The sequence below is a fragment of the Brassica napus genome, chromosome A3 (genome assembly GCF_020379485.1).
Source record: "Brassica napus cultivar Da-Ae chromosome A3, Da-Ae, whole genome shotgun sequence".
Lineage (NCBI taxonomy): Eukaryota > Viridiplantae > Streptophyta > Magnoliopsida > Brassicales > Brassicaceae > Brassica > Brassica napus.
The window spans coordinates 29,024,479-29,047,169 of NC_063436.1; the positions used below are offsets into that span (position 1 = coordinate 29,024,479).

Consider the following 22,691-nt stretch of genomic DNA (forward strand, 5'->3'; position numbering starts at 1 on the left):
TTATAACTTATATTTATGTTTGACACTTTTGTTTGCTTATTTACAATTTGTTGGTAAACAGTTTTCGAAAGAAAAATTCAAGACACAAGTTATGCTTAGCATTATGTTTTTCAAACGCATATATTCACCATCCACACATTTTGCCGAAAAAGAAAAGAGAAAGATAATAAATTCCACATATATATTAGTTCAATAAAGAGGAATAAAATATAAAATATGCATCAAACCCATATTAGTTCACTTACAAGCCAAGTACTACGTACGCATCATATAATGCTCAATGTTAATAAATTTATTCCATATGGTTTTTTTGAATCAAACTATTTTCTTGCTTGACTTAGTTTTACGTCCTCTTTCTCGCTGGCTTCGAAGGACTGAAAAGATCATGGAAAAGAAAGAAATTTGCATAAGCTTGACGATGTTTAAACTAAGAAAGGAATTAAGCCAAAGTTCAAAAAGAAAAAAAAAACTAAGAAGCGGTTTAAACCCACCTTTTTTTTTTCAAATTCCGCAGGATCTATCTGCTTAACCAATCCCCATGCAAAGTCGAAATCCTCCATAGTGACCGTTAAAACCTCCCCGGATGGGACTTCATGACCTCTCTTCTTATCTTCTGCCCTTATAACGAATGCGCATGCAGTACCAACCAATGTCTTTAGGTGACCACGTGTAGCGTTCATAGTCTTGGCAGCTTTCAATTTCATGAAAAGATAAACAAGTTTTTGTTGTATCTAGAAAGATAGAGAAAATATCAATATTGCATGTAGTAGTAGATCATGGAGGAGCCACATACCAAGCACGTTTAGGTCGACGGTACCGTCAAAGAGATACGTATGTTCCTTCAGTTCCTTCAAAGACTCGACCTCGGTTTTAAGGATGAACAAACGCTCCTCCTCACTCAGAAAGTCATCCTTCGAAATTGCATCTAAATTGTTAGCCATAATGTGTTTTTAGTTGGTTTTGAGTATGAAAAAAAGGAAGAGTCTGAACTTGATTTGTGATAATGATCTCGATCAATGTGTGCGTATATATAGACAGGTGAAGATGAGAAGTTACCACGAAGTTACTTCAACCTGTAGACTGTAGTAGACTAGTAGGTGTGGGCACATGCATATCGCTCTATCTCTCTCTGGATGCGACGATCCATTTCAGCTTCTTTTTTTATGCCAGCTAGAAAGATTCATCAGTGTCTTATGCGTAGTTTTCCTTATTTGGATTTTTGAAACAAAACTAACAGTTAATGATAGTAAACGAAATCATATAAAGTAGATTGTGACAATGAAACAGATCCCTTTTGGTGTGTGTGTGTGTGTGTGTGTGTGTGTGTGTGTGTGTTCATACACACATATTATCCTTAAGGCATTAACAAACAAAGTGTAACGACCCTATTTCCATTTTATTGGATTTTGGAAACAAAAGCGTTAACGATGCCAATGAAAATTATACAAAGTGAAAATAAATCTCTCTTTGTGTGTGTGTTCATACACATTTGTTATCCTTTTTTTTTTTTTGTCACAAACACATTTGTTATCCTAAACGTAAAGGATTACTATATTAACAAAGAAAGTGTAACGACCCTATTTCTTTAATCTGTGGTTTGGTTTCATTCAATTATTTTTGTTGAGCCAAACCGATTATCTTAATTAATTCTTTCTCTTTTTTGTTTTTTTTATACAAGACTTATTTTAGGTTAAAGAAATAGTTTCGAAATTTATTCATTAGTTATCGTATGACACATATGTCCAGTTATAATTTGCATGGTTAGACCATTTTCTTTTTGGTCGATGACTTATTACAATATACTTAACAATATATTGCAATTTGTGGGGATGATAAATATAATTTATTTTAACTATGAAATTCTATTCTATTAATAGAAAAATAGGGTAAAAATAAAGTCTTTTCTCAAAAAATAATATCGGATTAAAATAAATTATATTTACTATAAACATAGCGATTAAAAAAATATAAAACATGCATTATATATTAAATAAAGATTTTTTTGGGTTTGTGTCTGGTTCCAGTATGTGGGTCTCTATTCTTTTGTTCCTTTTTCAGATTTTGATTTTCCGTTCTCGACTTAAATTCATTGTTTGGGTTTCTCTGTGTGATGGTATTTGGCTGTGGAGGCATCTACAATACTTTTGTTCAGGGCTTCGAGATGAAGCAGTGAGTTCAATTGTTAAATCTTCTGTTGTACGGAGGTGATCAATTTTTCCGACCAAAACAACAAAATTGATTTTTCCCACCGAAATAAAAGAAAATTATTTTTTTTCAACAAAATTTAAAAATCGAGTTTTTCCGCTAAAACTGAAAATCAAATTTTCTTGTTAAAACTTCAAAATTGCGTTTTCCACTGAAACCAAAAAAAATCAATCTCTTCCGCCAAAACCGCAAATTTATGTGTTTTCCACCGAAACAAAAAAAAATCAAGTTTTCCCATCGAATCCAGAAATTTGTGTTTCCGTCAAAACAAAAAAAAATCGTTTTTTCCGCCAAAATCGTAAAATCGTGTTTTTCCCTAAAACCAAAAAATCAAAATTTCCTAACAAAACTAAAAATTTAATTTTACTGCCAAAATCGTAAATATATGTTTTTCCGCCAAAACTGGAAAGTCGAACTTTTTCGCTTAAACCGTAAATATTAAAATTTAACATATGTTAACAATTTTATTTTTTGTAAAAAATATTACATAATTTATGAATATTAATTATTTTAAAAGGTTTTTGGGTCAAAAAAACAAATGTGAATTGTTTTTTGTTGGGCTTATAATGTCTATCGATAACCAACTCTCTAGTTTGGGCTCCAGTTGGGTATATTCCCCTAAATCACCCATCTTAATCCTATAATTTAATATCTATTTCGACAACGGGTTCGTACGTAAGAATAATACCATCATTATATCCAATACTGCCGGGGGATATGAAGATTTCTGTTAAACAAGTCAAATTTATATATCTACGAAGTTTATCATAATTTGAAAATACTTTAAACTAGTTTCATTTTATAATGAAAACGATTTTTGAGAGTACGAGCAAAAAATTCACTGCATGAGGATGAGTTGGTAGCATTTTTCAGAATTGAACCCGTCATTGTTAATAACTATCGGATTTATTCGAACATGAAGTGAACATGATGTCTTGAATCCTCTGAACTTTGGTGTAAACCGAGACAATAGCTATAACATAGCTTTATTCTCTTCCAAAACTATTTTCTCTATTGTGTTCATTTTGGCCTTGAACATTCATAGTTAATCATGAGTGAACTTGGAAAATATAGTCTTTCATTCATTCTCCTAGAAACGGCTTCATTTCACACTCACAAGGTGATTTGCCAATAAATATGTTTAGAGGAGTATTATGTACTACTCCATTTATATCTCAAAACAATGGATGCAAATCATTAAAAGCAAATGATTTTCCTTTATTTCTTATATGCAGCACTGTTTAATCATCCAGGAAACTGAGTATAGACAGAAGTTTGACAGTGCTTTAGATAGATTTAGTTTGAGTTAGTTGTCACCTTGAACCTATTTATTGGGATCTCCAGTCATTTAAATAGTGTTGCCGCTAAATCTCATCTTAATTCATAGGCTTTAAACTCATTCTTCTTGATGATTTGATAACCTGATCTCGTGACGAACTTTTAGTAAATGGATTCGCAAAATTTTCATTTGTTCTGATGTAATCAATCATAATTACACCAGTTGAGATCAAGTGTTTAATAGTTTTATGACAAGATTTACCATTATTTATTCAAAATTAAAAATATTATGGGAGCGGGTCATTACAAGTTCCCTTGTCAAACTACGCTGATGAATTGATCTTGTCAAACTATGCTGATGAATTGATCTAAAAGCTTCTCTATCACTTTTCTTCCTCGATTCACGGTTTAAAAACCAGCTATGAACTTATATACAATGTGAATTTCACTGCACTGTGTAGTAGACCATGCAATTTAAAAGCGATTCACGGTTTAAAAACCAGCAATGAACTTATATACAATGTGAATTTCACTGCACTGTGTAGTAGACCATGCAATTTAAAAGCCCAATGTTTATATTTTTGATATTCATTACAGCAAAATAGAATTTCATTAGTTTGAATTCGTAAGGGAGGGAGTGCAAGTGCATCAACCTGCTGGTTCCCCTTTTCTATTTAAGTTTATTATGCAAAATATGGAAATGGAGAAGAAAAAAAGAATCTTTTGTTTTCAATCTTGACCGTTCATTCCATTAAGAATCCGACGGTCGAGGGAAATAAACCTTCTGGTAGGTCAGTGCGTTGGGTCTATAAATACATGAACGTAGACTCAGAGAGACCGAACTGAGAGGAGAGCGAAAAAAGCGAATAGGGATGTTCTTCCACATGGTTTTGGAGCGGAACATGCAATTACATCCACGATTCTTTGGTCGAAGCCTCCGTGAAAACCTCGTCTCTAAGCTCATGAAAGACGTCGAGGGCACTATCAGGTTTCCTTCAATTTTTTTTTGTTTTCTCGAAACCCTAGCCTCCCTCTTGTTCAATTCGAATAAAGATCGTTCCTCTAGTTCAGAATGGAGTCTTGTCTACTTCTTGTTTGTTAAAGTTTGTTCCCTTTGAATATTTAAGATATGCATATTCATTCAATTACAATGTCCTCCTCTTATTGATGACAGCGGCCGACATGGGTTTGTACTAGCGGTAACTGGAATAGAAAGCATAGGAAAAGGATTGATCCGAGACGGGACTCCTTTCGTCACCTTCCCTGTTAAGTACCGATGCGTTGTTTTCAGACCTTTCGAAGGCGAGGTTCTGGAAGCTGTTGTCACTACGGTCATGCAGGTAATATACAGTTCTCTATAATATTGTCTTTAGTGGCAATCACTAGTTACGGAAGTTTCCTATCAAATGTTACAGCACGGATTCTTCGCCGAAGCTGGCCCTCTTCAGCTTTTTGTGTCCAATCATGTAAGAAGCTGCTTTACATCATGGTTTAGAGCTACTGTCTCTTTTCGTTTTGGTTTCTATGTGCTTTCTCTTATATATATATATATATATTTAGTCCTCTTTTCAATCAACACAGGAGATGCAAGATGGTATGGAGTATCAGGCTGGTGACATTCCTAATTACACATCATCAGATGCATCAGTGTGTTTTCTTTTCTCTGTTACTTGCTTTCACCAGTATATATTCCCATCAGAAAAACTTATATATATATTCCAATGTCTTCCTGCAGGTTAGGATCCAGAAAGACTGTGAAGTGTTACTAAAGATCACTACCGTCAGTGTCGTCGCCACTGAGATCGTGCGCACCATACCCATAACTCTATTCATAATGCAACTTAAATAATTAGTTATTTTTCTTGTGGCTTTAAATCTAATTCAAATTTTCGCGCATTTGTATTTGGTTTTGCAGTTCTGTTTGGGTAGCATCAAAGGAAAATATTTGGGGCTCCTTAACGATCGTGCATAAGAAGAGTCTCAGTTACAGTTCGATGTTACTTTTATACAGAGGATGATGATAAATGTTGTATTGTAGTCCCCTATAAAGCGTTAATTATCAGTACGGAGGATCTATTTGTTGGTTGATTCAGAGTAATGGACAAGGCCAAACAATAATATTTAAATGATTGAAAACGTTTTTATCGTAAGTGAATGGTAATTTGTTGCATTTGAGCTTAGCTCGATGCTAAAATTTGTGAGTTTTAATTTTGAAGAGAATTCAAAATTCAAATGTGATTTGAATCAACAAAAGAAGGATCTTTCTCATTTATGTCAACATAATCTAGTGGTTTCTTCTGCAAGCATAATCTAACGAGCGAAAAAAAAAAATAGATTCAACACTGCTTCTATTATATAACCAGTCTTTGAAAGCGAAAGATGTTTGTGTCTGGAACCAAAAGAGCCACAGAGGTTTTTACCAAGCGGGAGTAGAGCCACACGCTTTCGCTTGCGTGAGCGTGTGCTTGCGTGCGGGAGAAAGAGAGTGAGATGGAATTTGTTTCACTTCAGAACCTTGAAATGAAATAGCCAGGAAACAATGAAAGCAAATATCATAACGGCAAGTAAGAAGTTCATAACACGGCGACCATGCCAGGTTCACCTTGTCTCTGTCTGAGTTTGTCCTGCAGTTGTTTGTAAATGGGCAGAGGCATTGCTCTCTTGGTTTGACTGTTCGCCAGCAACGTTTATAGCCATTGCGCCGCATCTCTCACATGTTCTGTTCAGATTCATAAAAACAATATCAGTATAGTCTTCAGAGACTCACTTCAACTTCCAAACACACAAGAAGAAGAAGATCTAAGATAATCAAACTAAGCAAAAGGGACTGCAAAATTCTCAATGCAAAGCAAATCACAGAAACAGGATTTAACTAAGACAACAAACAATCAGTCCAATGTGCAGGAAAATAAGATGAGACACAAGTAGACAACACAGCGAATAAAAACTGAATAATTCGTGTCACTTAAACTGTAGATTCGAGCTTCAGTAGATAACAATCATATAGATCTCTAGAAATCAGACAAGAAAATAAATCAAAGTACATAAAACATATAATTTTGTTTCCTCATTAAGTTTCACACTTCACTATTTTTTTCCCACAGATTCATGATAATATGTAGAATTTTCTGGAAATAAAAGATTGAAACAAAATAAATGAAGTCTTTGAGAATAATTGAGGATACTTACATGTTTCCTTTAATCTTGAACCAAGTTTCAGCACACTTACTGACTTACTGTGAGCTACACCCAAATCACCTTTACAAGAACAACCCAATTGCAAAGACAAACCATAATACTCTTCTCCTTCTTCACCTTCTCTTGCTTCTTCTTCTTCTTGCTTATCAGAACTATCTTCTTCTTCATCTTCTTTGTTAGTCTCTAAAGAGTAAAGGCAGATGACAGATCCTGCAATCTCTATCTTCTTTCCTCTTCTTACCACCACCAGAATGTAGCTTCTTCACGGGAGGCGTCACACCACCGCTCTCTAAATCGACTTCAGACAAGGAATCCAAGTCGGAGGAGTCGCCGTCGATGCTAATATCGACCGAGTACGGCTAACTTCGACGGAGTACAATTAAATGGAAAGTGACCGAACTAGAGGGTTGAAAGTAGTTGACTTTTTGTTATTAGTGTTTTTTTGTTTTGTTAATCTTTCGTTGATAAAACTATTTCTTAAACATTTTCACAATCTCTTAAAATTCATTACATATTTTGGCATGAAAAGTCACCTTTTGTAAATATTTTAACAAATTTTTGTGATGACAAAAACACATTTATACATATTATCACAATATTTTCTAATAGTTGCATACTAAAAAGACACATACAATTATAGAAACACGCATCATTTCATAATTTGTTCACTTTTAAAAAAAATAAAACACGTAATCTATGACAATTACTTGAAATTTCTATTATAAAAGATTATTTTAGTTAATGCAAGTTAAACAAAGAAAAGTTGACATTTTTTAATTGATGTGCAAAAAAATTAATTTACAAAAAACTTTCCTTTTTAGATTTTTGAATTTTTTTTACTAAGAAAATAGTTGATTCACTGTATATACTTCAATTAAATTTTAGAAATTTGACTTTCATATTATTTTGTTATATTATTTTGTGTATATTTTTATGTTTAATAGAATTTAGATGTGATTTAAATATAATTTTACTAAATATTATCAAAATATATTGATACTTATCTAATTTTAAGTAATTTCTTACACATATCATCCTATATATACTAGGTAAGGAACCCGTGCGATACCGCACGAGAATTTATTTTTTTAAATTAAATTCCAAATTATATAATTTCTTTTGAGAAATATTAAAAACTATATTTTGTTTATAGGTTGACTGTATTAAAATTACAAATATGTTAATACTATACAAGATATATGTCTTATTATCTGTTTATCTAAATTATTTAGGAATCTCTGAAAAAACTAACACAAATTAATAGTAATCACATTCCAATCTAATTGTTTTACTAAATTAAAAAAGGTAGCTTATAACGACTAATCGAAGAATTTTTTTTCTAATATAAGAAAATTAAAACTAAGAATTTTATTATTTCATTTTTATATTATATTTTGCTATCCAAATCCGAATGACCCTTCTTAACATCCATTGGTTACAATATTTCATTTGAAAATATTCTAAGAATTTGCAGTTAGGTACCTGCATACAACTTTTTCTATTCACTATTTTAATAAATTTCTGAAAGATTTACAATAAAAAAATATGTACATGACCTATTTATAAATTTTCAAAGAACTATACGAATAGTCATAATTTTTAAATTAGATATAGTTATTATCTTAAATAGTAAACTTACAATATATTTGAATAGACACATTATTACAAAAGTCACCTTGTTGCATAATGAAAAGACACAGCTCTTTAATTTTTAGAATGAGTTTTAAGGATATTTTAACTACTTTTTAAAGTTAATTGAAAAACACAACTCTTAAAACTAGGGCTGTTCAATATGGTAAAACTGAACCGTACCAAACCGAACCGAACCGAAATAGACAATATGGTTTGGTTTTGGTATATACCATATAAACCGAATGGATATAATTTTATAAAAACCGTAGGATTTGGATATGGTTTGGTATATAACCGATTAAACCGAATAAACCGAACAAAACCGATTAAAAGTAGAAACATGTAAATATGTATCTATTTTATAACAATACATGAAAATCTATTTGTTACATAAGTTAAATTTGTGTTAATAACTATTACCATAATTTTATAGTAATAAAAAACCTTAATTTGTAAAACACTTGAACTATAACTAAATAACAATACATCGCAATTCAGACATCTTATTTTCTAAGTTTTTTTTGATCTTTTTGATTTATTTTAGTTTTCACTAAATTAATATGAAGATTATAAATTTGATGGACAATAATTAATAGAAAATTTTCAATTGAAAAAGCATGACTTTAATGAACATTAAATATGGAAGAGTGGAAAAACTTTTCTTTCATGTTTCTGTTTTGTTTCATATTTTTATTTTCAAAATTTCAAGTTTTGATTTTAGTCATAGATTTGATTATTTTATTTGATGGTAGAAGCATTTTTATTTTTTTGTTCATTTATTTGAACATGTAATATATTTTTAATAAATGACTGTGTTGACAATATGACTCTAAAATTCATATAATATGATCTCAAACAAAATTATTATGTTTTTTGGTATAAAACCGAATAAACCGAAAACCGACGGTATATAAACCGAACCGAACCGAAGTAAATATGGATTTAGAATGGTAGTTATATTTTACCAACCGAAATACCGAAAACCGAAAAAAACTGAACCGAAACCGAACCGATATCCGGATTGAACACCCCTACTTAAAACTAATAAATTTTAGAGATGATGCTTGAAAAGCACATATATAATTTGACAACTTATTAATGCAACTTTTAGGATGAAATAACATAACCTAATGAACAGACACAATTCCTTAGTTTTTAGAAAGACAATTTTGGAATATTTTAACTATTTTTTAGACTAACTAAAAAGACACCATTCTTAAAACTAATGCATTTTAGAGATGATATTGATATATATATATATATATATATATATATATATATATATATATAATTTTAATTTTTTTAATTATGATTTCCAATTCCCACAACCTCTTATGCAGAGAGTTAAAAATTACAATGGTTAACAAACAAGCATTACAATGATTAACTAAGAGTTATAATTGTTGACACTAAAATTTACTATAGTTCATCACGAAAATATATAAATACAACAGTTGCAATGATGTATCAAAGATATAATAGTTCACCACCAAAATATTGTAATAGTTTATAAATATATGAAATTATAAAAGAATTAAAAATTACAATGAATTACTTTTAAAAATGTACTATTATATTCTCTCGAAAATCTATATGAATAGCCATTACTTTCATATTTGAAATAATAATTTTTAGATAGTACATTTAACATCAAAAACATATATTTTGGATACAAAGACACATTCTTACGATGAAATGCACATCTACACATATTTTCATATTTTTTCAATAATTGCATATCGAAAAGACACATAATATAGATACATGCATCATTTGAAAGCTTTTTTAAATCTATCTTATTTTATAAAGAAAAGGTACATCTTAAACATTTTTAAGTTTTTGTTATATATTTTTTTTTGAAATATTTTTATTATTTCTATATATAATAGCAGACCCTTTTTATTTAAGAAAATATAATTTATAACCAAAACAAAAAAAATATCAAATTTTTATAACAACAAATTGGCGAAAGTATTATGTATAGTTATATAATATTAAATTGCTTACTTTTAATCAACCGGGGTTGGTTGATCACACATGCATTGAGTCTCCACATGAAATCTCTCATCTTCTTCTTTTTTTTTTTTGCTTTTTTTTCTTCCCTCCTCATTTTATTTTATATGTATTTTTGACCAAATATAGGTTAACCAAATAATTATATTGATTCATATTTTTCTACATATGCCAGAGATTGAATTTTGGCTTAGCAACTTTAATTATTCTAACAACATTTTTAAACTTATCGAAAATTAAAAAAAAAAACAGAAAGTATTAATAAAAAGATTCATCTTTTCTATTATTATACTTTTAAAATATGTAAACTAAGCATTATCTAACAGATTTTCTTGCAAATTCATTAAAAATGAGTTTTCAAATGGTTACTGTGTTTTTTTTTGTTATCTGATCTGAAGAAACAGGGAAAAGGAAGAACAAAGGGAGTTTTTGCGTATCTTATTCATAACCAAAACTTTGTTCCATACACATGCATGCATATTATACAAAGAGATTTTTTACATACCTACGTCCACTTTTCGTAGTAACCATGACCTTGGACAAAGATAAAAGTGGAGGGACAGGGACAGGGACAGCAAATAGCAAAGAGAGAATGGTTTGGAGATAGGGCTTTCTTTTGGATGATATGGCACTGTGTGTTAGCTTTAATTGATTTTATGACCGGCGAGATTCATAACACTGGAGGAGATAACTCCCTGATCACGTCATGTGTGATACACCCAACATTTGATTTTTTTTTTGTGTCTAAAATTCCACCCAAGATTGTTTAAATAGAATTGAAAAGGTATGAAGGGCAAAGTACACAATCTTTTGAAAGTTTATATAACGGTTTAAAACGAACAGGTATATATAACAATTAATAGAAATAAAGTTGCAATGGTAAAACATTTACGTACAACTGATGAAATTGAAAATGTATAAGTATTGAGTAGTAAAATGTGCAACTTCTCAAAAGTTAAGTGGTTAGGTAAAATTGTAGAAATAGAATGATGCAATCTTGGTGACATTTTTCACAACTTTTTATAGTGAAAAGATAAAATTGTTAGGATTTTTATTATTATTTCACAACCTTTTATAATTATTGCATGTGAAAATTCAAATAATTGTAGGAAGATATATTTTTCCAAAATTTGAGAAATTTTGAGGATTGATAACATTTTTATTATTGAAAAGACATAATCTTTCACATTAATGAAGATGTTTATAAAATATTTTTAGGATGAAAAGACATAACTATAAGACAAATTTTAGAAAAGATACAATCTTTCAACATTCAACTTTTAGAAAATATACAACTTTTTTGACAACTTTAAAAAAAGACATAACTATTTAGACAACTTTTAAAAAAATACATAACCTTTCAACATTCAATTTTTAGAAAAAACATAACATTTTAACAATTTTTAAAAAAGACAAACTTTTAAGATAAGTAAGATTCACAACCTTTGGAATTAATCAGGATTGTTATTATTAGTAGATTAAAAAAAACACACAAATCTCTGGTTCAACTATCTATATACATTCAACAAGCAGGAAACTCCTTATCACGATCCAGATCACAACCAAATAAATAAGTGAGGATCTATGTATTGATCCCAGGGGAAGAGAAGACAATGCGTTTCTTGCAACAGATTTATGGAAACTTATTTAAGAAAAAAATATTCCTACGAAAATTAATTAACTCACTTTCTAAATTCATGTATTTTTTTTCTATATGACATAATATAACATATTTACGTTATAAACTTATTCTTTTACAGTATTAGACTTGTGTATTTGGTGAAAATAATATATCATATTAAAAAAAAATTTTATTACGGTTGTAAATAAGTTTATTTTTAAAACTTGCCTTAGACCCCTAAAACTCTTCGCACGGTACTGAAGGAAATGGAAGTCGTTTCAGACAAGGCAGAGAGATTGGATTCTTTCTGAGAAGAAAACTGAAACTTCTGTCTCCGTGCAGTCCGGGTGGGTCCACACTCTTTACTGTCTCGTCTCTCTAATCCTTCAGGATTAGTCAGCTATTTGATGTATATATATATTACGGTCAGCCGGTCCTGAGATTTTCGAGGTCCTATACAAAACTAAAAAAAAATATTTTAAATATTATATCATTAAAATTATAAAAAAATTATTTACTATGATACTTACATATTTTTTTGAAAATAACCTTATTATAATACCTTTTTGCATAAACTTATATGTTAACTTAATTGATTTATTTGTTTTTCTTACATAAAACCTTTAAATATAATGTATAAAATATGCAAAATAATAATTTTATATTTTTTTTTTTTAATTGTGGGCCCCACAAATTTGGGGACCCCATAACAATGTTTCGTCCGTATGCCCTTAGACCCGGGCATGTATTTACGGATAGAGCTGGGAAAAATATTCGTAAATTTTTATTCTATTCATTATCCGTTTTGATTCAAACCGAAAAATCTGGATATCCGTAACTCTACGAAGTAAATTAAATACTAAAATATAATATCCAAAAAAAAATCACAAAGATCAATATTTTTAGGAACGTATATCCAATTCTATCTGTAATATGCATATATATATACATATATTAAAAATATTATATATATAAGTTATATATATTATAGTTTATATAAGTTTTACAATAATTTATGTATTAAATTTATTATACTAGGTATTAGAATTTAAAAAGTTAAATAATGCTTTTTTGTAATAAAATATTATTATTTTATATTATTTTCATTTATTTTTAAAAAACTATTTAATTTACGAATCAAATCGGATATCCTTTAAAATTCTAAAATTTTCAGATATTTGAAACACCGAATATTAGTGTGGTTACAGATCGAATCGACACGAATGCATCCAAATACCCAGATATTCGATCCGTACCCACCTCTATTTACGTATTCAATTTGATTTTTTTTATTTGAAAAAAATTCATTAATGTCTAGGCCTATTTTTTTAATTAATTGTATTTTAATACTTTTATATTTCATGTGTTATTTTGAAAAAAAAATATCATTTAATATTAATTAATAGTATCTTTATATATTTATCAAACATCTTGATCAAACATTTTTATATACTTTTACATACACATACACATACACATTGACACGAACACCTTATAACTAAGTGTTCACCACTGAAGTATTTAATTCTTTTTGGATACTTCTTTCACTATCAACCAAATGGTAGTGAAATGATTTGTCTTAATAATCTTTTTTTCTTTTTTAACTATTATTTGTTTAGAAACTATAATATGAAACTATTGGTTCGACATTACGACTATCTAAAATTTATAACATGAAAAAAAAAAAAATTTCCGGTTTTCACCGGAAAAACCAAAAATATCAAACATTTTAACCTAACAAACCAAAATAAATATTCCTTTAGAATGAGAGTTATATTTTAGGAGATTAAAAACCAAAACAAACAACCTAAAACTGAACTGATATCCAGATTAAACAGATTCAGTGTCTCCTTATTAAAAAAAATAACGAAACTAATAGCCACATCTCGCGCAAGGTGCGGATTATCTATTCTATTAATTCTGCAGCATGACCAGTTGATTTTTGTTTGGTCTAACTATTATTTCAACTAAATATACTTTATTTATAGAAATCTCTTTTTTTTATATAATAATAATAACTGCAACGATATCTATTTTATGAATGTAACCACTTAAATTGCGTAATAATCGGCGGCCACTTTTCGTAACTGCATTTATATATCAGTATATCAATATTATTAATACATAATTCAATACGATTATTATTTTTGATTTTGATTTTTGATGAACACTCAAACCCTCAGAATTTAATCTGCAAATAGAAGTGTGTAAACAGTTTATGAGATTCATGGTGACTTACAACCGCTATCTTTCTCATAATCGGCCACTATATCGAAATCATCAAAAAAATTTACTTTTTTGAGTTTCTATAGGTTAAAATCCGATATTATATGTCAAATCTGTAAGGTTCAAACGTAAAAATCAACGACTACGCATAACAATCGATGGATTAAATATGAAAAACAATGGCGGCTGTAAAACTCTTTTCTGCCTAACCTAATTCGACTCGGGAAGAAGATAAGAAAAATTACGTTTATGCCATTAATGAAAAAAATAAAGAAAAAGATAGAAAAAATGAAAATTCGATGTGGGTATATCGAACCCAAGCTATGCAAACATATGCGTGCTGTGTTCCACTAGGCCACCGAAAGATTTTGTAAATCATTGATTATTATTTATTAAGTCTGTCAATTAATCATGCTATGAATAATTTATTAATTTGTAAATCATCTATATTACTTATTCAAATTATAGACTACATGTAGAGTTAAGAGCTCGGGTTCGATTCCAACTATTCAGATATTGGTCTTTAGATGAGAGATTAAAACCTATTTGGATATTTATAAGTTTTAGTTCGGATTCGGTTTGGATCATTACGGATTCAGTTCAAATACGGGTAGTCATTTCAATTATGTAAAAGTATTAAAATCCAAATATATCATATCTATTCTATTAAAACAGCAGTGTGACCCATTGATAAAAGTAGAGTCTAATTATTATTTTCCCAAAAAACTGATTATTTTATAACTGCTTATATTAAATGACTAATCACGTTTTTTTGTCTATAACAATCAGTTACGTTTCTTCAATCACAACAATGTCGGATTCATTGATTTAGATTTTAGACCTGATCAAAACGCGTCCATGGTGATTGATTCTCTGGCGATTATACGTTCCATGGTGGTTCACTGTGTTGATTTGTCATAATCGGACAAGAAATCAGAAAATTTAAAGTAACTGACTTTCTGCATTTTAAAAGGTTGAAATCAAATATTTTGTAATGGATTACAAGTTTAAGGCATAAACAACAAGAAAAACTCAAAAGTTGATCGATTATGAAAGTATGGTGGCCATTGAAATGTTGCAGAGAATTCTAAAATATTCTTAGGGAAGGTGGAAATATTTACAAAAATGCCACTCAAAAAAAAAAACAATACACACTACATAATTATATCTATCGAATACAAGAGTGTAAAATGGCCCAAGCTTCCAACAGAACAAGATTATACTGTATATATTAAAAACCTCTTTCTTAACTTAATATATAACTACTTTTATCTGAAACTTAAGAAATATATTATAAGAAATATTAAATATTTTTGAATATATATAATATTAAAACAGAAATATATATATATATATATATATATATATAAACCAGTGGAAATATATTTCTTAAGTTTGTTTACTATAAAATGAAACTTTAAAAGTTAACTCATAAAGTTAACTAATATTTTTTCAAACAAAAAAAGTTAACTATATTAATATTAATTAGTGGTGGAACGGGTTATTAATGACATTTAATTTTTATAAGTAAACTTTTAATAGAAATAAATATTCATATAAATTCATTTAGTTTAACGGGGTTTTAATAAATTATTCAATTGAGAAATCTACTCTATTAAAACAGCAGTGTGACCCATTGATAAAAGTAGTGTCCAACAATTATTTTCATATATCAATTTTATTAAAACACAATTAACACTAACTATTTTGTACGCTAAATAACTTCCACTATAAACTCCTAAATAATTGGGACCCACTTTTTATATAGCTAAAATTGCTGAGTTACTTTAATTCTATAGCTGTCGTTCTTATGTAATAGTTTTCTATAACCCACGCTATTTTTAATACAATTAATGCCATATCATTTCATCAAAAAAAAACTACCCAGTAAAAACTATTTCAAACGATGAAGATACCCAATACGATGTCATCTAAAGAAGAGTAAAATATTTATTTTTATTTTAGCATTTTATTAGAAAGAAAATTAACTTGCAATAAAAATTATACTAATAAACAATATCCTTAGAATTTTATTAAGTTTACATTAAACATACAAAAATTTGTGATTAGAACTTCTTGCAGGTTATTTTAAAAAGCACTAGATTCTAGCGGGTATATTTTTGTTTTAATTTTTTTTAATTTAATTTTTTAATTTGTGTTTTTTTTGTAATCATATTATGTTTAACATTAATTTAACTACCAAAAATATATTAAATTAAATATAATATGATTAGAAAAAATACAACTATAAAAATTAAAATTTTCAAAAAATTAAAACAAAAATATTTTTACATAATTTAAAGGACGGGTATATTTGTATTTCTATATTTTGACATAATTTAAATGAGTACCCGTATTTGAACTGAACCTGTAATGATCCAAACTGAATCCGAACTAAAATTTATAAATATCTAAATAGGTTTTAATCTCTCATCTAAAGACCAATATCTGAATAGTCGGAATTGAACCCGAACTCTTACCCTTACATGTAGTCTATAATATGATCACAGATAAAAATATAAATATGATTACAAAAAAAATACATATATTATACAAGGAAAGACACAAGTACATATGAAACTTGATTTATTTAATATACTTACAAAATTAATATATTCTATTAAATTCATATCATACAAAAATATAATTATACAAACACACAAACATATAAATTATATCAGACAAAAAAATTAAAAACAAAACATATACCCGCCCTCTCGAGGGGGCGGGTCAATATCTAGTTATCTAGTTAAACTATTATTTACTTATTTTTCACACGTACTTATTTTTATTAAAAAAACCTTAGAAATTATTTTTTAGAACCGGCTTCTCTCTTCTTAGAGAGAGAGAGTTTTCTCTCGATTCCTCTCCTTCTTCTCTCTCATGAATCTTTCAGAAGGAGAGTATCGCCGGTTTAGTTTGGTTCTCTTCACCGGATTTTTCCGGTTGTGTCTCCCGATGGTCGGGCTTTTGTCTCCGGGGAGAGGTGGTTCCCTCAACACTATCTTCGCCGGGCTCTTGTCTCCGGGAAGGGATGATTCTGCTACATCACTTCGCCGGCTCCTTACCGGGGGTTTCCCCGGTTCCGTTTAATCATCGATTCTTGGGGTCCTCTGCTCAATCGATTCTCCTCTTCAGCTTCCGATCCATAGTTCCTTGCCTTTGTTAAGGATGATTCATCTTCAAGCTTATCTCTTTCTTTAAAGATGTTTGGTTTGCATGTAAGGAATTTCGGAGGCTTCAGTTGGATTGATGTCGATTTTTTCAGAAGCGGTGATTTTCTAGATTTGGCTCTACGGTTGATCTAGGTTGAGAACGGTTCAGTCTTGAATGGGTTCTCCTTGGTCTCGTCTTCGCCGTCGGCGGAGCTCCGCCGTGTAAGCTTTCTGGCACCGGAGGAAGGTGATGTCTTGTGTTTTGACGCGTGTGCCATTGATTGCTGGGCAATCGGACACGTGGTGGATTCTGGACATTTCCTTCCCCAACGGTTTTCGTCTATGGGCTGAAGGCCCGAAGTTCGTTTGGTTTGTTCTGGCCCGTTGGTTTGTGGCCTTTTAATGTTTGGCCGTTTGTTTGGCCTTAGTTTGTAAAGTTTGTTGGGCTTTGCCTTTTGGGCTTTGTCCCTTTTAATAAAATTCCAGATGACAAAAAAAAAAAAAAAACCTTAGAAATTATTTATTTAATTTGAGATTATGATATCTAACTTTTCCATTTTGAAAACACACATACGTTGTAGCTTTTGTCTTTTGGCAACTTACCAAATTAGGATTCAAGTACGACAGATTTTATATCAAAAATAGAATTTTAATTATTCTTTCATCGGCCAACTTGTTATATGATAAGGATTTTTTTGTATTTTTGCCGGTTGTACAATGATGACTTCTATAAAATGATTGGGAGTAGCACAAATGTCAGTAAGAACATTCATCCATTGTCGTTGACCTAATATTCCAAATTGACTGAAAATTTAAAACCTTTAAATCAAAACATCCACAAAGGAAGGAGGGCTCATACGAAAAATCATCACTTTAAATATAAAATTGAGTTTTTTTTTATTTTTTCGCAGCATCAAAACGGTGCAAGAAGTAGACAATCAAAGATCATTACACGAGAGTAATTAATAGGGAGTGTAATGAATACCGAAGAAGAAGAAGTAAGAGGGTATATGAAGAAGTTGCAGGCGGAGATGAGGACGATGAAGACGAAGAAGAAAGAGAAGAATGGGTGGAAGAAGGAGACGAAGTCGTTTCAGACAAAGAGAGATTTATAAAAGAAAGGATTTTTGAGACGAAAATTGAGAAACTGTCTCTCCGTGCCGCCCGGGTCGGGTCCACCCACCCCTCTTTACTTACTGCCGTCCCATCTCTCTAATTCTTTTTGCGTTCGTTAGTTAATATTAAAATCAATTAGTTTACCCTAATTATTATATTTATTGCTTTACATTATTTACACACAAAATAATAACTTTGCCGTATACTGTCTGAAAAAATCATAAACATGTTGTGAAAATTAAATTATTCTCTTATTTTTCACATGTATTTAAAAAATAAAAACCTTAGACATTATTTATTAATTTAATTTGAGATTATGATATCTAACTATTCCATTTTGAAAACATGCATGCGTTGTAGCTTTTATGTCGTTTGGCAACTCACCTAATTCGGATTCAAGTATGTGTATGACAGATTTTATATCAAAACAGAATGTTTTCTTAATTATTCTTTCATATGAGGATCATACTTTCTGTATGATCTCTGGTTTCGCAGACATTTGTAAAACCTCTGCATCCGCAACCTGAACATCTTTCCCGAGAACTGTCACGTCAGCTACGCGAGCCCAACTTCCAACGGTCGAGTCCCACCCCACGATACTATCAGACACACAAGCATGCTCCTTGATCCTCACACCTCTCATCACAGTGCAACCAAACAACCTCACACCAGGTTCAATCACGCATCCTGCACCAATCACCACGTCAGGTCCTATCAAGCATCGTTCTCCTATAACAGCGGTTTCATCCGCCATAACATTCCCGATCACCACGTCATCTCCAGACGACACTAAAAGCTTCCCAGGCGCATTCTTTCTCAGATAGTTGAGGTACATTCTCTGCCCTGTCAAGTAATCTTTCGGCTGACCAATGTCCATCCAGAAACCTGGTAGCACCATGGCGTAGAGCTTCTTCTCCGAAGCGATCTTGGGGAATATCTCTTTCTCTATCGACGTCCGTCTGAGCTCGATCCTGTCGAGCACAGACGGGTTCAAGAGGTATATCCCAGCGTTGATCTTGTCCCCCACAAAATGTTTTGGTTTCTCGACGAACCTTTCGACTCTCGCTTCCTCCTCCATAACCACCACACCGTACTTTGAAGGATCATCTACTTTGGTCACCATGATGGAAGCTTCAGCGCCGTGATTCGTGTGGAACTCGATCATCTCCAGGAGTGGATATTCGCAGATAACATCGCTGTTCAGCACAAAGAAGGGTTTGCCTGATTCGTCGATGAGCTTGTCCCGAGCCAAAGCGAGAGGCCCTGCTGTCCCGAGGGGTTCGGTTTCTTGAGAGAAGGTGATCTTCATATCAAGCTTCTTCTCATATTCTTTCACAAAATTCAACATGACCTTAAAATAAATAACAAAAAAAAAAATGAGAATCATCACTACGCAAAGGGTAAATAAATAATGAAGGTAGTAGTTAAACCTCTGGTTGTTGGTGGTTGATAGCTAATACAACTTCAGTAACACCAGCAGCTTTTAGTGCTTCAATCTGTTTAATAATCATCATCATCAAAAAGGTATTGACTCAGAGAATGAATGGATCATCATAATGAGAAGAAGCTATTACTTACCTGATGCAAAAGCATGGGCTTGTTACCAAAATCAACAAGGGGTTTTGGCATGCTGAACGTAAGCGGTCTCAATCGAGTTCCAAATCCTCCAACTAGAATAAGAGCCTTCATTCTGCTAGAAATATAATGTAAATCAACAAGAATTGTGCAACAGGGTACTACCTAGATTTAAAACACACAAAAAAAAAAAAACAAAAGAAATCTCTGAATCAACTATATCTATAAACATTGAAACTTCTTATCACGATCCAGAAAGGAACAAGTAAATAAGTAAGGATCTATTGGGGAAGAGAAGACAATGCGTTTCTTGTAACAGATTTAAGCAAACTTACATGAAATTTTCGAAGATGTCTTCGCAGATCTGGAACTAGGAGTATGTATCTCTATCTCTGTCTGTTGACTGGTTTGACACTCGTAAGTGAAGAAGACGAAGAAAGAGAAGAATGGTGGAAGGAGACGGAAGTCGTTTCAGACAAGACAGAGAGATTGGATTCTTTCTGAGAAGAAAACTGAAACTTCTGTCTCCGTGCAGTCCGGGTGGGTCCACACGCTTTTCTGTCTCATCTCTCTAATCCTTCAGGATTAGTCAGCTTTTTGATATAATTTCCCAATTAAACTATTATTTACTTTTTTTTATTAAAAAGAACTTTAGAAATTATTTATTTAATTTGAGATTATGAAATCTAACTTTTCCATTTTGAAAACATACATACGTTGTAGCTTTTGTCTTTTGGCAACTTACCAAATTAGGATTCAAGTATGACAGATTTTATATCAAAATATAGAATTTTAATTATTCTTTCATCGGCCAACTTGTTATTAAAATTCTATTTTAAGGACTTTTTTTTTGTCTTTTTGTCTTGTATAACGATGACTTCTATAACATGATTGGGAGTAGAGTAACACAAATACTGAAAGAAAAAGAAAGAAAAGAAGAAAACGATGTTGTAAAACCATAACAAAATAGAAAAAGCCTAAATTTTATTTTAAACAATAAAACTGACATATTTTTGTTCTTCTACATGTAAAAATGATATAGCCTTCTCATTGGTCATCATCAGAGACACTGCTTAAAAAAACAAACGTTTCAACTCACGAGATTCATAGATTCAGCTATCTTGTTTCTAGCCTCATCGCAAAGAAGATCAGCTTTGCTTCCATATATCGGCTTGTGGATGATCACTCTCACATCCCCATGATTCAGTATACCTTCACTACCCGTCGGCATGATCTTCCCTGTTCCCATCAGCGTTATTGGCACCACTGGAACTCCTGTCTTAGCTGCTATCGTAAAAGCCCCTTTCTGAAATATTATGTCACTCCCTGTTAAACGCAGCAACTCCAGAACATGACAAGAATCTTAAGCAAGATTGTGTGTTTACCTTGAAAGGACCTAACCGACCATCCTTACTCCTCGTTCCCTCTGGGAAGAAAAAGACGGAAGCTCCCTTCTTCACTAGTTCCATGCAGCGTTTTAAGCAATCCTATACAATGCCATAAAGAGAGTTTAAAAACAAAACACTTGAAGAAACTGAGTGTTGTTACTTACCACTTGGCTTCTTGGGTCCATCCTCTTCAAGGGAACAACCCCCATCATGGACATAGCCCAACCGATGACAGGAATAACGAATATCCCTGTCTTGCTGATGAACTTATAGCTTTGGCCAAGGCTGAGAAGTGTGTATATATCCAGAAAACTCTGGTGGTTCGAAACGTACACACAAGGAGTGTCTGATGATGGCAGATTCTCCAAACCTTGGATGTCGGTTTTGTAAAACGGGTAGATGCTTATGGAAGCCCAGAGCTTAGCAATGAAGTGATGGAACTTCCTCCTGTAACGATCAAATAGAAGGACGAAAGGATGGCCAGTGATCATCAGGACGATGAGAACAATGGCGGAAACGCCAGCAACGAGACAAAAGCATATCCCTCTGAGTCTTGAGCTCAACTTAATCTCTGCACTTCAAAGTTCAAAGACAAGGGAGGATTAGTGTATAGAGACAAAAAAGAAGAACAAGAGATTGTAATCCCAGTCAAAGCAGAGAGAAAGTACCTGGTTCTGGATAAGTAGATTCAGGGGTTGCAGCTCCTGAAAGATCCGATCTCACAGTCACAGTTCTTGAGTTCTTATCATTAACTTTGAAAGGGTCAAATCTAATAGAACGGTAACACCATTGTACACCACTAGTACGCCTTGTCACCCCTCTCGAAGCAGCTAAAAGAAGAAGCAAACGAAAAGTTGAGTCTTTTACATAGAACAAGTTCGAAGAACGAGAAATCAAAAAGGAATGTTCTTTACCATGCAGGGAAGTAATCAAGTTCGAAGAACGAGCAAAGCAACATCCTTTATTGATCGGAATCTGCATTTCCCCCGGCAAGTTCATAAGAGTAAGAGCTTAAAGATTGAAACTTTCATTGTTCAACTAAAAAGCCCATCACTTTATCAAGAACCCAAGAGCAAAAAAAGCTTACCCGAATCAACGATGACTGTGATGAACAAATGGGTTTGCTATAATCTGAGAACATGATTGAGAACAGAGTTATCCCGATTGAATTACAAGTTGTATTGACGAGAGTTAGATAGAGGAAATTGTTTTGGTCATACATGGAGGATGTGAAGAGACCCCCGGAGCAGAAGCGACATCCATGGCGGAATCTCGCGAGCTAAA

The 22,691-nt window shown here is 31.5% G+C and overlaps 4 protein-coding genes and 1 pseudogene across 7 annotated transcripts; 1 reads left to right on the plus strand and 4 right to left on the minus strand.

Annotated features, from left to right (window-relative positions):
* Positions 1-162: 162 nt before the first annotated feature.
* LOC125591333 lies at positions 163-1,012 on the minus strand. Its single transcript, XM_048765377.1, has 3 exons — positions 794-1,012; positions 492-691; positions 163-374 (listed from the first exon to the last, which is right to left on the minus strand). Exons 1-3 carry the CDS (start codon positions 939-941, stop codon positions 321-323), a joined length of 402 nt encoding a protein of 133 aa, XP_048621334.1. The 5' UTR covers positions 942-1,012; the 3' UTR covers positions 163-320.
* Positions 1,013-4,148: 3,136 nt separating this feature from the next.
* On the plus strand, positions 4,149-5,633 carry LOC111215664 (DNA-directed RNA polymerase II subunit RPB7-like). Of its 2 annotated transcripts, XM_022719545.2 has the most exons (6): positions 4,294-4,471; positions 4,658-4,823; positions 4,899-4,949; positions 5,065-5,130; positions 5,219-5,287; positions 5,399-5,633. In XM_022719545.2, the coding sequence occupies exons 1-6, from the start codon at positions 4,356-4,358 to the stop codon at positions 5,453-5,455; spliced, it is 525 nt and encodes a 174-aa protein (XP_022575266.1). In that variant the 5' UTR covers positions 4,294-4,355; the 3' UTR covers positions 5,456-5,633. The 2 variants fall into 2 exon arrangements, with proteins under 2 accessions (XP_048621332.1, XP_022575266.1); XM_048765375.1 differs by lacking the exon at positions 4,899-4,949 and having other exon boundaries at positions 4,149-4,471.
* Positions 5,634-5,721: 88 nt separating this feature from the next.
* LOC106442850 lies at positions 5,722-7,331 on the minus strand (annotated as a pseudogene).
* An 11,501-nt stretch (positions 7,332-18,832) lies between these two features.
* LOC106441093 (probable mannose-1-phosphate guanylyltransferase 3) lies at positions 18,833-20,578 on the minus strand. 3 transcript variants are annotated; one of them, XM_048765390.1, is made up of 4 exons: positions 20,355-20,578; positions 20,023-20,184; positions 19,875-19,940; positions 18,833-19,795 (listed from the first exon to the last, which is right to left on the minus strand). In XM_048765390.1, exons 2-4 carry the CDS (start codon positions 20,131-20,133, stop codon positions 18,908-18,910), a joined length of 1,065 nt encoding a protein of 354 aa, XP_048621347.1. In that variant the 5' UTR covers positions 20,134-20,184; positions 20,355-20,578; the 3' UTR covers positions 18,833-18,907. The 3 variants fall into 3 exon arrangements, with proteins under 3 accessions (XP_048621347.1, XP_048621341.1, XP_048621339.1); XM_048765384.1 differs by having other exon boundaries at positions 20,023-20,137; positions 20,355-20,577; XM_048765382.1 differs by having other exon boundaries at positions 20,023-20,134; positions 20,355-20,574.
* A 531-nt stretch (positions 20,579-21,109) lies between these two features.
* LOC106441094 (1-acyl-sn-glycerol-3-phosphate acyltransferase 1, chloroplastic) lies at positions 21,110-22,670 on the minus strand. Its single transcript, NM_001315999.1, is given in 7 exon segments — positions 21,110-21,325; positions 21,405-21,506; positions 21,572-21,978; positions 22,076-22,237; positions 22,322-22,382; positions 22,495-22,538; positions 22,628-22,670. Coding segments are annotated over 7 exon segments (1,035 nt in total).
* Positions 22,671-22,691: the final 21 nt, after the last annotated feature.

Bases quoted from the DNA above. Each gene is read 5' to 3' on its own strand.
- LOC125591333 (XM_048765377.1), bottom strand. From the start codon at position 941: ATGGCTAACAATTTAGATGCAATTTCGAAGGATGACTTTCTGAGTGAG. The intron at 692-793 runs GTATGTGGCTCC...TGAAATTGAAAG, and splicing joins CGTCGACCTAAACGTGCTTG to CTGCCAAGACTATGAACGCT. The intron at 375-491 runs GTGGGTTTAAAC...TGATCTTTTCAG, and splicing joins CGGAATTTGAAAAAAAAAAG to TCCTTCGAAGCCAGCGAGAA.
- LOC111215664 (XM_022719545.2), top strand. From the start codon at position 4,356: ATGTTCTTCCACATGGTTTTGGAGCGGAACATGCAATTACATCCACGA. The intron at 4,824-4,898 runs GTAATATACAGT...CAAATGTTACAG, and splicing joins TTGTCACTACGGTCATGCAG to CACGGATTCTTCGCCGAAGC. The intron at 5,131-5,218 runs GTGTGTTTTCTT...GTCTTCCTGCAG, and splicing joins ACACATCATCAGATGCATCA to GTTAGGATCCAGAAAGACTG.
- LOC106441093 (XM_048765390.1), bottom strand. From the start codon at position 20,133: ATGAAGGCTCTTATTCTAGTTGGAGGATTTGGAACTCGATTGAGACCG. The intron at 19,941-20,022 runs GTAAGTAATAGC...ATTATTAAACAG, and splicing joins AGCCCATGCTTTTGCATCAG to ATTGAAGCACTAAAAGCTGC. The intron at 19,796-19,874 runs GTTTAACTACTA...ATTTATTTTAAG, and splicing joins TCAACCACCAACAACCAGAG to GTCATGTTGAATTTTGTGAA.